Here is a 13,448-nt window from a genome sequence, read left to right as displayed (position 1 = left end):
TGCCTGCCGTTTTTGATTCCTCCGTCCCGTGACAGAAAGACCCACCCATAATGGATCCAGCAGGGAGAATTACACGTCTCCAAGGAGATCGTTGTATTGAGGATTATGCTCTGGATTTTATTGAGTTGGCTAATTTGAGCAACATGAAGCAAGAAATGCCTGATGATATTCTTTCAGAGAGGGCTGTCTGAACCGCTCAGCTCACTCATGCCATTTTGGGACCTTAACTGGACACTTGAGTATTACATGTATCTTGCACTGCAGTTGAGTGGCTCTGCACTTACTGTGGGAGTTGCAGAGGAGGAATGCCCACAGTTGCCCTCACCCCAAAATCTTGTCCCGTCATGGCAGCCAGGCCAGAGCTTCCAGCTGTCATGGCCTCCAAGTCAGAGTTCCCAGTAGCCATGGTCGTTGCCGATGAAGACATTAGGGCGGTCCATAGATATTTAAAGGTACCGTATGTAAGAAATATATTTCAATTAATCATAAAATTGCCCTAATATGTCACTAGACATTAAGAAATCATGTTCATTTCAAATACTTATATCACTGACAACAGTAGTATGGCTAGGATATTGTCATTTAAAAAGTGGACTTGCAGCCCTCAACTGATGTTGATGTTGTCATTTTGTGTTTTGGCCTGAAGCGCCTCCCTCCACCATCTACCAATCACGAAGTCAGTAGTGTTTCGGGATCCGGGTTGCCAGCTTTGCTCTAACCTACCCTAACTCTAGTCGGATAAAAATGTCTAACGTTAATAAATCCAAAAGACCTCGTTACAATTCAGAAATTCTTCGTGACAAAGTCCGAAATAAAACCAGAATTTGTATTGGAGATGCTTTTGACAGATGGAGACGGCTGAAAACGGAGAAGAATTTTAAAACAGACGCCAACGTTGCTAATTTTCTCCTGGACAGGTAAGATTCATCTATGCTTGGATAACTTGTACTTGATGTCAATGGACATTTCATATAACGTTATTCATGACAGTCGAACAAAGTTATGCATGCTCGTGCAAAGTAACGTAACAGCTCACATGGACGTATGCTAACATTAGCAATGCATTATAGGAGCCCGTTTCTCTGTACTTATGCTGAGACGCTGAGGAAAACAACATTAGCACACCCATTAACTTATGGCAATTTGAAACGTAACTTAATTGAGACAGCAGCCTAACTTTACCTCAGAAAAAAATTATTCGTCATTCGTTCTTCTAAGTTACACATGCTGCAAGTTGACCTATATGACCATTGCTAATGTAATGTAGTTACTCTAACAATATATTCTGATGGGACTGAAAACAACCCTGTGACAGCCATTGGTGATATTGACTTTGTCCCGCGTTATAATTGCTGTGGAAAATGTTTTGGTTATTTTTTAGCCTACTTATGACATAAACTTTTTTCTTTTTTTTTTTTCTTTTCGTATTGAAAAAATAAGGAAGTTTTATTTTGTTGTTTATATGTTTTTTGTTTTGTTTTACTATTATCCTTTTTTTTCCTCCAATTTTTTTTAAAATTGTAATTGTATTTATATGTTCAACATAAAGAAATCAAATCAAATTAAATATCGAATCAAAAACGCTTATCTCTTCAGCTATTATGGCCCCAGCACCTCAACACCCAGTAAGAGAGACTTGAAGAAGCACCACCTGACTGCACCATCACTTTCCAGTATTGTATGTGCATCATCTGAAACACTTTCAAATCGGTCAGTAGTCAGTACTACTTTTATTTATTTATTTATTTTCATTGCATATTCTGAAACATTTTGGGTCTAAAACAACTACACCATTTACAGAGAGGACCTGTCGCCTATTGAGGAAAGACTGGAAGATGATGAGTGCACCATGGATGCCTCTGAGGTTCTGGAGGAAAGGTAGATAAAGCCTCTCAAGCTTCCTAATATGCCAAATGAAAAGAAATGTTGTTTAAATGTGAAAAAAAAAAAAAAAAAAAAAAATTCCATTGTGACCGCTGTATTGTTTTTGTTTTTAGTCTACAGAACATGAGCATCCAGGATGCTGAAACCCAGGTCATGAATGAGCAGGAGAGAAATGACCTAATGAACAGTGTGTAAGTTCCACTGGGTTTGACTGTACATTGTGTAACAAGATGTTCTGCTTTGTATTAACAAATATAATTTTCTATCACATTTTCCAGAATTGATTGGGGGGACAGTGAAGGTGTTAGTAATGAGGAGATTGAAGCAGATGACAGTGATGTTGAAGACTATGTCCCTCGTATTTGTATTCGGTATGTTAACATTGGATCCTCTAAGATTATTCACAATACATCCTCGAACATTGATTCAATGAAATATGTAAACATAAAAATAGAAGATGTCTGGTCTCTGTAGTATCTCAAAGATAACCCCCTCTCTGTATTTGCCATTTTTATTTTATTCATCTGATTGGATATCTATCTGTAATTGATATATATATATATATATATATATCTTTCATGTCTTTAGGTTGGGTGGAGCATTGCAGGCACCACCATGCATTGACAATCTGCCTGTGATAGATGCCAGTGAGACAGTACATGACATCCCGGATGTAGAGCCTCCATCAGTCACCTTACCTACACTTCATCAACCTGGCTTTCCTGATACACTGGAGGTCATGACTGAAGATGACCTATTCGGGAAACGGGCCTCCGTCACTTATGAGGACTGTTTGAAGCAGCTTGCAACATTCCTTGTGCTTCCGGTCCAAAAGTGCCCATACAAATGTGACGTCAGTCAAGTGGAGTGTCAGTGTCGCCCTCCATTTGAAGTTTCCATTACGCGCAGGGGTACTGCAAGCATCATGGAATGGGTAGGTGTTATAATCATACTACATAGAAAATAAGTGTAGATTGGTGTTGGATGCAAAGTTAATACCTTGACAGTGGTTTTGTGAAACTCAATCAAGCTTCCTGAGTTGTAATTCCACTTAGTGGAAGAAATTCTATGTTTGTATTTGATAATGCTAAATAGCATAAGTTGTGTCCCATTTATTGTCAGACCTGCCCTGTTGGCCACACTGTATGGAGATGGAGCTCACAGCCCACTGTGAGGTACGGGATGCTAGCAGGGGACTTCATGTTGGCAAGCAACATACTACTCTCCGGAAGCAACTACGCCAAAGTCTCGCTTCTGTTCAAGTTTATGAACATGGGGATGGTGGACCGTAGTTCATTTTTCACAATTCAGGACACATACGGTGTAGACACTGTGAAGGACTTTTGGGAGGAGAGGAGGGCTGAGGCAATAAATCGCCTGAAAGACAGAGATGTGGTAATAGTGGGTAATGTACATTTTTTATTCATTTAGGCTATAGTATGTTAATATGTCAGTTTGATGTTATGTGAAAATCATTGATTCTTGTTTACAAATTGAATAGCGGATGGAAGAATGGACAGCCCTGGACATTGTGCCCAGTACTGTACATACACTGCCATGGAGAACGAATCCAGGGAAATCATCTCTGTCATCACTGTGGACAAAAGGGAGACTGGGCGAAATTCTGTGATCATGGAGAGAGAGGCATTTGTGCGGACAGTAGACACTCTTTTGAATGAAGTGAAACTAGTAGAGGTCTGCACTGATGCCCATGTCCAGATCTCCGCACTAATGAGTAAGTTGCCACTGAAATTTTGCGTTACTTGTAGAATTACAACAACTTTTTGGAGGGGTGGGGGGGGGGGCATTACTGTACTAATTATACATATTATTTTTCCAAATAAGACAAAGGAAAGTACAAAGACCTTGGGCTGCAGCACAGCTTGGATATGTGGCATGGGGCCAAGAATTTGGCAAAAAGGATCCATGCTGTAAGTTCAGCTGTCATTACTATGGCTTCATTTTCTGCAAGGCAATCTACCCTAATTTGAGCGATGTAAAAATGATAACTGTTATGTCTATTCCAGGCTTCACAGGTCAAGGGTCAGTCCAGTTTGAGCAGTTGGCTGAAAGACGTTGTCAACCACTTTTGGTGGTGCTGCAAAACAGCAGATTCTTACCAAGAGTTCCTTGTAAGTTGATATGGTTTGAAAAATAGTTGTCATCTAAAAAGAATATTCTGTCAATATAACATGCAGTCTTCTTAAACATACCTTGTTGGCAAATAGAATAAGTTAGGATGGTTACTTGATGTTGAATATTGGCTGATTCAGTAGCTAACCAGATGTGTCATTGTAGTAAATCATGTGACCCACATAGATTATAGTACTTACAAACAGCATCATCATTAATAATGAATTATGTACAATATGTATGCTTTTTTTTCTTCTGTACATTATATTTCTATATTATTTCTAGGAGCTGTGGCTTGGGCTCCTACATCATGTGACAAATGAACACAGGTGGGTGCTGGGAAGCTGCCAGCATGCAGACTTAGAATCTGGTGGAACTCAACAGTGGCTTGAGCGAGGCTCTATGGCACATGAGGCCCTGAAGAGCATCGTTAGAAACAAGCGGTGGCTTAATGAGGTCCACAAATATCTCAATTTTAGGTAATTTTTTGAGTATATACACATACTGTAGATAGAAAGTTATTTTCAAAATCCCACAAAATGTCTCTTCTCACACACAACCCACAGGTCCACTGCTGATCTGGAGTCCTTCCAGAACCATATTTTAATGTACGCTAGCAAGCGCACAGCTTTTAGCCCTCCTGTCTTTGAGGCCAGGATGCTCCTTGCAGCGATGGACTATAACTTCCACAAGGACCGCCCAGAGTTGTGCAAATCTGATGGAAGCAAACAGTAAGTGACTTGCTCATATCTACATGCTATTGTTTTATACCAGATTACAAAATAAAGATGAAAAACCGCACTCTCAGGTTATATTTTTATAAATGTATTATCTGAGAGTGCGGTTTTTCATCTTTATTTTGATAAACGTTTTTTATTACTCGCACCCTTAAATTGTTTGGAGAGTTGAGCGCGCCTGCTCTTAATTTTATACCAGATTACAACACCATTTAAGGGATACTCCACCGAAAAATGAAAATTCTGTCATCATATACTCACTCACCCTAATGTTGTTTCAAACCTGTATGAATTTCTTTCTTCTGCTGAAAAATGTCCCTTTGAATGTAAATGTCTTCTTCCCTCCCCTTTCTGCTTTTAATTCAGGTACAAGAGGCTGTACAAGAAGAATGCTCGCAGGTATATGCTTTACACTCAGAAGGCATCCAAGACGTATGACTACATCCCAGAACTGCAAGCTATGATCCTTCAAAAGAGATTGGCTGGTAAGGGGATGCCCAGGCGGAAGACACTACGACCTGATGACCCCAGAAGGTACGGCCCACTTCCCCCTGTGCCGGCACCAACCATTGAGGAACTCCTGCACACCCAAGTCAGGAGAGGTCTTGGTAGGTTAAATGCCAATTTATTTATTTTGCACCTTGGGCTACATGCCACACACTAAGTCAGATGTCATGCATAACACATCCAAGTTTGAAATACACTAACTTCAGGTTTTATTTTGCTCTCCTCAGTATCAGCATTCCAGACATGAAGACCCGTGAAGCCCAGTTTCCAGAGCCTCACAACCCTGACCATGTTCATGTCCATGTAACCTTTTGTGTCACAAGCTGCTTATCAACAATTTTAGACTAAAAGTTTCAACAGTACAGAGCAGCTGAGTATAGTTTTCTATTTATACGGTGTAACCTTTATCATTAAACCATTTTATATACTGTTTCTCTACATCGTAAAAAGCATAGTATTGTTATTCTAAATAAAAAAAATTTAATTGAAAAAATGAGGAAGGCTCTTTACAAACAAACAAACCAAAAAACAGAACAAATCAAAAAAAATTGTAAAACCATATATACAACAATAAATAACTTGAATTAAACTGTTCACGTTAGAGTGGTATCAAATGGTGGGTACAAAGCCAGTGTACTGGCCCTGGGGGTCGGGGTATTTGTCCCTTATTCTCCATATACAGCAGCTGGGTATAACACGACGGTTACCCAGACCCAGTGACCCATGCTGCCAAAAGATGTATTGACGATAAGCAGCATGCCTAAATTGTCTGTTATCATCTCCTGGCTCTCTAACTTCAGCTACCACCAACACATCATTTCTGTAATCTCTGTGAATACGCAAATTACCATCTTCCAGACAATACAGATCAAAATGTGCCAATTTGCTGATGCAGTAGTCAGGCCCCTGGCCACAGCATTTCCTTTCAGCGTCTGTGGCCATTTCCCTGCAGTTCCCACAGGTGCACCATGAAAGAGCAGCATTAGGTGGGGTTGTGCTGTCCAATGTAGGAAGTGCATCAAAAACTAATCCAGGATTCCGGGAGAAGACCTGGGTTGCTAGTGCTCGTAGCCTCACTTCACTCATGCCCTGAATGAGTGCCTAAGTAAACAAACCACAAAAGAAAATGTGTTATTTACATTTGATTAAAAATAACAAAGATGCTAACATTGATTCAAATGGTGACTACTTATTACAAGCCATAATTTTACTAGAGTCTATCAAATGTGTAGCATATTCTGGAAACAAACCTCTGTCCGGACCCTTCGGTCATTTTGGATCATCTGAACTCTGTTCTCTTCCTCTGCATCTCTGCCTCCTCTCCCTCTCCTTCCTCTGCTGCCCCCTCTCCTTCCTCTGCTGCCAACTTCAGCACTTGGACCTGCATTATCTCCTCTTCTACCTCTCTGGCCTCTTCCACCTCTCTGGCCTCTTCCACCTCTCTGGCCTCTGTCACCTGGTGCAGGGCCCACACTCTCTCCTTTTCCACCTGAAACATCTGCACTCTCTCTTCCAGCTCTCTGGCCTCTTCCACCTGGTCCATCTCCTCCCTCTAAATTCTCTCCTTCTCTCTGCTCTGTGTCTCCTGGACCAAGACCTGCACGGTCTACTCTTGTCCCTCTCCCTTTTGCTCTTCTTTTCCTTTGTCTGCGCCACCTCTCGCCTTCCCAGCTCTCATCAGCCTCACTTAGGACAGCGGGAACCTCATAACTGAGGTCTGAATCAGGCTGCAACAAGTGAGAGCAGTACAAGTGCTAACTCAAAATAAACATTCTCTACCTATTAGGCTATGTACTATGTTAGTGTTGGTTTGTAAGCACTAGGTGCAATTCCAAGGGAAAATAACTTTTTCTAATGTCCATAACACTAATGAAAAGCACAGTGTAGCCTATGATGTGAAAAATTTGGGCCACTTGGAACGTTTTGTAGCCTACTTGTTTTTCATGCAAGTTCTACAGCCAAAAATAATAGAATGTCAAGTAATCTTTCACATCACATATTTTAGCGTTATGGACGTGTGCTGCAGGGTAAGTAAAAAAATACAGCTGGCCACTTTCACGTATAGCATCAGCTAAATGTATAGTTGTATCTTTGATATTGGTTACACATAGTGACATAGGCTTGTACTTACATTAATGACAGATACATAACGTAACAAAAGATTAGACTAACAGCTACCGTTCTGTCTGTCACATACGAGCATACATCTTTATGATTATACTGTCACATACAAGCATAAATCTTTACGATTATATTTAACTAATGACAATTAGTACATTTTTTAAATAAATAATGACTCATCAAAATATCTCTCATGAAGCATAAACACAATTAACAGAAAAAAACTTACTGTGTACGTCTCGTCGTCACTTGCCATTGGAAGCTCATTGAAAGCAGCATACGTTTCTGCTGAATCCTGCAGCTTATCTGGCAACCTCGAGTCAGGGGGGAGGGGGAGGTGATACACGGCTCTACAGTATTTTTAAAGTGATTGCAGTACCAGTTTTGGCCACAATCCTACATACGGTACCTTTAAGACTGGGGTCGAGTCTGGAAGACACGCCACTTTGTTCGGTGCGAGCAGCTGGAGTCTCTGCGGTGGGGTCAAGTCTGGGGGTTTCAGCCAGGATGTCCTGAGCCCTCGATCAAAATGGCTGCCGCCACTTATGAGTCCGCTGCTGGCCCGGAGGCCTTCCCTGAGTCCGCTGCTGGCCAGGAGGCCTTCCCAGAGCCTGCTTCAGCCCACAAGCCAGCTCCAGGTTTTCGTCCCATCAAGACCACCCTTCCAGGGTCTCGTCATGTCGAGACCGCCCTACTAGAGCTTCTTCATGGCATGCCTGCCGAGCCTGAGCTTCTTCACGTCAGGTCTGCCGAGCCTGAGTCACCTCATGTCAGGCCTGCCAATCCAGAGACTGTTCACGTCACGTCTGCCGATCCAGAGACTGTTCACTGTTCCTGAGCCGGTGTCTGTTCCTGTTCCTGAGCCGGTGTCTGTTCTTGAGCCGGTGTCTGTTCCTGTTCCTGAGCCGGTGTCTGTTCCTGAGCATAACCCCATAGCTGCCCTCAAGAAAATGTCAGATCTGCTTCTGTGTCTTGTGCTCTGTGGGACTTTTATGTTGTAGTTTCTCTGTGTCTAGTTTCTGTGTTCTATCCTGTGTCCTGTTTCCTGTGGCCAGGTTGTAGTTTTGTAGTTTTTTTCCATTTTCATTAGTCTGTTACAGGTGTGTCATTTTCCCTTGTTAAGCTTGTTTACCCCTCTGTTTAAATAGGCCTTGTTTTATTTGGTTCTCGGTCGGTCATTGTTTGATGTCATGCAGGTATCTCCAGTTCCCTGTGTTTTCTTTGTTTTTCTCAGTGTTATTTTGTTCCTGACTTATGTTATGATTGTTTATTTTCATTAATCTCCCTGCATTTGGATTCCTCATCTCTGCCTGCCGTTTTTGATTCCTCCGTCCCGTGACACAGAGACAGTCCAAAATATGTGCATTTCATTCACTATAGAGGCGGGTGGAGCAATGAGGGTTTATTGACAGTTTGAGGATCCAATGGAGTTACGAGATTGAGTCACAATCTGTTTTTAATACTTTTCATTGGATAAATATTTGCATAACCCACAGACAGACGTAAAGTGTAGCTGAAGCTGTAATTCATGTTAACTTTAAACAAATAGGTTAAACAATAATCAATTAACAAAACATAAATATATGAAGAAATATTGGTCTACTTTCTTACACAATTCTGTTTCAATCTTGCTTGTTGAAATAAGCTGCTTAAGGGACAAGATAAAACAATTAAATAAAAAACAAAATTGAGAAAAGCTTTTTTTTTTTTTTTTTTTTTACTTTTTTTAAAGAGGTAATGGCTATGGTGTTAAGAAACCCCATCAATCATATGCATTTAGCACTGTCTGCTCGTATTTTGTGTGTTTCAAGAGCTACCATCTGGGTCATGGTGCCCGCAGCGATATTCATTGTTTTTGCAACAGAATTTGTGCTGGTGCTAATTGAAACTTGAACAAACAGACATGTTTTGTTGCTTTTAGGCGTAGAGGGTCTGTTTCTCCATTTCTGTCCTTTTAATCAAAACCGACAATAGAGAGTACAGGGGATTACTGAGCCTTTTGAGATGATATGAAAGCACAGAGTGCTCTCAAAAAGATAAACAGGTGTTATGAATCTCAGGCTATGAAATGTATACAAAACAAGATGGAGAATATCTATGAAACAAAGATGAAAATAAGGATGTTGCTGTATCATGGAATAATTAATGATTCAGTCAGAGAGAGAGAGAGAGAGAGAGAGAGAGAGAGAGATGCATATGACTAGCCAACCAGATCTCACAACAATTTGTACGTATTTTACGAGGTGGCTAATTCTTACGAATTCATACGAATGACCTACCCCTGACCTCGCACCTAAACCTACCCATCACTGGGTTTAGACAAATCGCACAAATTTGTACAAGTGAGGTCATGAGCGTTGGACTATGGACTATGTTTATTAGTAGAGTACAAATGGGGCAAATGTACTTAGGAAAATGTTGCCATATGGCAATGCTGTTCCACAATGGAAAATGCTCAAAAAAGTATTTTTTCTATAAAAATATGATTTTCTTTTCTATTTAATTGCACATTTATTTTAGAAATTGATAGATTTATATACTTGGAACTCATGCAAACCAAAGTAGAAAAGTAGATCCCTGTCATGTAATCCCTATCATTCACAATCATTTGGCTAACTCATCCTCACTCTCATCACATGGACAAGCTAACTCTGCACTTTTCCTATTGCCCTTTCCCTGAATTGTTGCTTTATTCATCTTCTGAAATGAAGAAATCAATTTGTTATTTATACATACAGTAAATACAACTATACTACAATAAACACTTCAAAATGTTAAGTATAGTGAATAATTGTGGTACAGTGTTGCCATATGGAAACATATGGCACATTACTCTGAATTACAAGGAAACAAGAAGAAATAAATATTTTGCCATATGGCAATGCCGTACCATAAAGGGTTAAAAATATGATAATAATATCATATATTTAAATAGCATTTATTGTTACTTTACTGTAAATCTATATAAAATTATTGTGGGATCTCCTTTAAGGAGAAAATTGCTGTTTCAGAATCTTTACTTTTTAAAATATATATTCATATTAACATATTAACAATATGTAATGAAAAGTTAAAGCACTTATAAACCCTACTTATAAAGTACATATGACTGCCTTATTACATATTATGCCTTATACACATATTAATGCCTAATTAACCATATTATTAGGCTTATTCCTACCCAATACCTAAACGTAACCATTACAACAACGATATGCTTAAAACTGAGAAGTTTTTCCTTTGAGTTTTCCAAGTACCAGTGTATCCCAGACATTGTCAAAACGATGCCCATTCACACGGATCCACAAAAACGACTAAAAACGATGTATTCTGCTGCCAGGCCATTAGATGGCGATTAAACACTATAGACTGAACACGTAGTATGCATGAGCATGACGTCATCATCTTCAGAGATTGGCGCTTTTGTTGTTTACACGGAGACCGTTTTCAAAAACATGCACTTTGAACATGAGCGTTCTTACGCATTGATTTACGGCGAAAGACTAACCCTTGAACTTGACTTAAAACGTAATGACGAACGCAATTTCTCAGCCCTGTTTGTTTGATCCACGAGAGGCATCAAAGCTTACGCTACTCCTACTTCCTACGTCATACATTGTCAAGTGTTACTCTTTTGCTGTAAGTCGACATGCTTACGGCGTCTGCCGGAAGCTAGTTATTTTAGTCGATTAAGTTTTTATATGGATATTTTTCTTACACGAACACATTGCTTCATTTCAGAAGGGCTTTATTAACCCGCCAGAGCCGTGTGGAACACTTTTATCATGGATGGATGCACTTTAATAGACTTCCAGAAAAATAAACCCATTCACTCCCATTATAAAGCTTGGAAGAGCCAGGACATTTTTTAATATTACTCCGATTGTATTCGTCTGAAAGAAGAATGTCACAAACACCGAGGATGGCTTCAGGGTGATTAAATCATGGGCTAATTTTTTTATTTTTTTTATTATCCCTTTAAGAGATATAACCAGTTTAGATGGAAAGGATCTCAAGCTGTGAGATTTACTGTAGCTTTACCCATTAATAGACACTGTACTTCCTTGTAAAACAACCCATAATGAAATTACGCTTCACAATAGATAAATCTTTACAATGATCCCTGTTATAGAGTTATATATGGCAATTTATCTGCTGATCAATACGATGCCTTACTCACCTGTTGAGTAATAAAAACGCAATATCCGCATGCGTCACTTTTGCTTTATTTCAAATCCCTCCGTTCCCGCAATCTCCGAGAAGCTAAGCCAATGTTTTCTTTTTGCCAGCAAACTCCCCTCTTTTTAAACGGGTGATTTCACTGGAGGCTTCATGCCAACCTTTCTTGCTCATTGTGACAACTAACCAACTCCCACACCATACACACGTCAGTAGTCAGAGCAACTTTTTTTCAATTTACAGATATGACGAGATGCGCATGTATGCAATTTCCCATGAAAACTATCCCGTCAGGTCTAAAATATGAACGATTATAACAGGCTTACCATGGCAAATCAAGGTAATGCAAAAACTGTTTTTTGAAGAAGGAATGCTGATGTATTGATTGTTGACTGATGTAACTTATTATTTAAATATAAAATAAGACCTTGTTGTAAAGTTACCAAAATAGCTATGCTTCATCACTACTGATACAGTAACATTTGACAATTATTTCTAATTTACATTGAACATTTAATTTAGTAGATGTGTTTTGTTGTTGTTGTTGTTTTTAAACAGAGAAAAGTTTAGAAAAATAAAACATATGCAGTATGCATACTATAACAGTATGCAGGCATTCATATGAATACTGAAAATTTGGGGCTGTATTATAGAAACCTCCTAATCATTTCCTATGATTAGAAAACATAGTACGGTATTTCAAAATAAATAATAATTAATTCATTACATTTATATAGCGCTTTTCTCGGCACTCAAAGCGCTTTACATAGAAGGGGGGAATCTCCTCAACCACCACCAATGTGCAGCATCCACTTGGATGATGCGACGGCAGCCATATTGCGCCAGAACGCCCACCACACACCAGCTTACTGGTGGAGAGGAGACAGTGATGAAGCCAATCAGTATATGAGGATGATTAGGAGGCCATGATGGACAGGGGCCACTGGGCAAATTTGGCCAGGATGCCGGGGTTACACCCCTACTCTTTCGAAAGACATCCTGGGATTTTTAATGACCACAGAGAGTCAGGACCTCGGTTTTACGTCTCATCCGAAGGACGGTGCTCTTTGACAGTATAGTGTCCCCATCACTATACTGGGGCGTTAGGACCCACACAGACCACAGGGTGAGCACCCCCTGCTGGCCTCACTAACACCTCTTCCAGCAGCAACCTGGTTTGCTCAGGAGGTCTCCCATCCAGGTACTAACCAGGCTCAGCCCTGCTTAACTTCAGTGGGCAACCGGTCTTGGGCTACAGGGTGATATGGCTGCTAGAATAGAATAGAAATAGAAATGGAACTCATCAAATCTTAAGTCAAGAACTAAGATAAGAAGCTTCTGTAATACAGGCCTTGATTCGAAAAGGTCACCTTTACTCAGTGACCCCATGGAGTCATTGGGTTTCTGTTAGTGGTCAGCCACATGGTGTCTTGGACAATGCTATGCATTACTTACAGTGTCCGGAATGACCGGCTCCTCTCTGGTTGCAGATTCCAGGCTCTGACATTTCTAAAGGTGTTTGCTTACCTCCATCCTGCCAGTCACTAAAACATGCCTCTGTAATTTATACCTTGTTTGTTTTCTGAAACTAATAACCAGAAAGTTAATAACTTTTCTAACAAGCTCTATGATTAAAGTGTACTATTTCATGAAAAATGTGTGATTGACAAAAGGGGAGTGGTGCTTTGTCCTTTAACGCATGACTAAAATTAGCTGTCATTCGTTTTCCATCCAAATGACAGTGACCTTTTAGCAAAAGAGCCATTCAGAATAATTCCTCTGAGACGGAGATGACCAGAAATAGATTGGATTGGGGAAAAAAAGGGAAGTGAGATGAAAAGATAAAGTGAGATTATGTGATGTGAAATAGAAGCAAGCAGGGACACA

The 13,448-nt window shown here is 40.0% G+C and overlaps 1 protein-coding gene across 1 annotated transcript; it reads left to right on the top strand.

Annotated features, from left to right (window-relative positions):
• The first annotated feature begins 448 nt into the window (after positions 1–448).
• Positions 449–5,855, top strand: LOC309503963 (uncharacterized protein). Its single transcript, XM_082176825.1, has 14 exons — positions 449–917; positions 1,597–1,710; positions 1,801–1,878; positions 1,998–2,075; positions 2,163–2,255; positions 2,473–2,818; positions 3,007–3,289; positions 3,386–3,619; positions 3,730–3,815; positions 3,912–4,016; positions 4,303–4,496; positions 4,584–4,748; positions 5,121–5,362; positions 5,489–5,855. Exons 1-14 carry the CDS (start codon positions 745–747, stop codon positions 5,506–5,508), a joined length of 2,211 nt encoding a protein of 736 aa, XP_082032951.1. The 5' UTR covers positions 449–744; the 3' UTR covers positions 5,509–5,855.
• Positions 5,856–13,448: the final 7,593 nt, after the last annotated feature.

Source organism: Leuciscus leuciscus (assembly GCF_965113295.1).
Source record: "Leuciscus leuciscus genome assembly, chromosome: 8".
Lineage (NCBI taxonomy): Eukaryota > Metazoa > Chordata > Actinopteri > Cypriniformes > Leuciscidae > Leuciscus > Leuciscus leuciscus.
The sequence above is the reverse complement of the archived record's forward strand: the minus strand, read 5'-3'. Positions and strand labels throughout refer to the sequence as shown.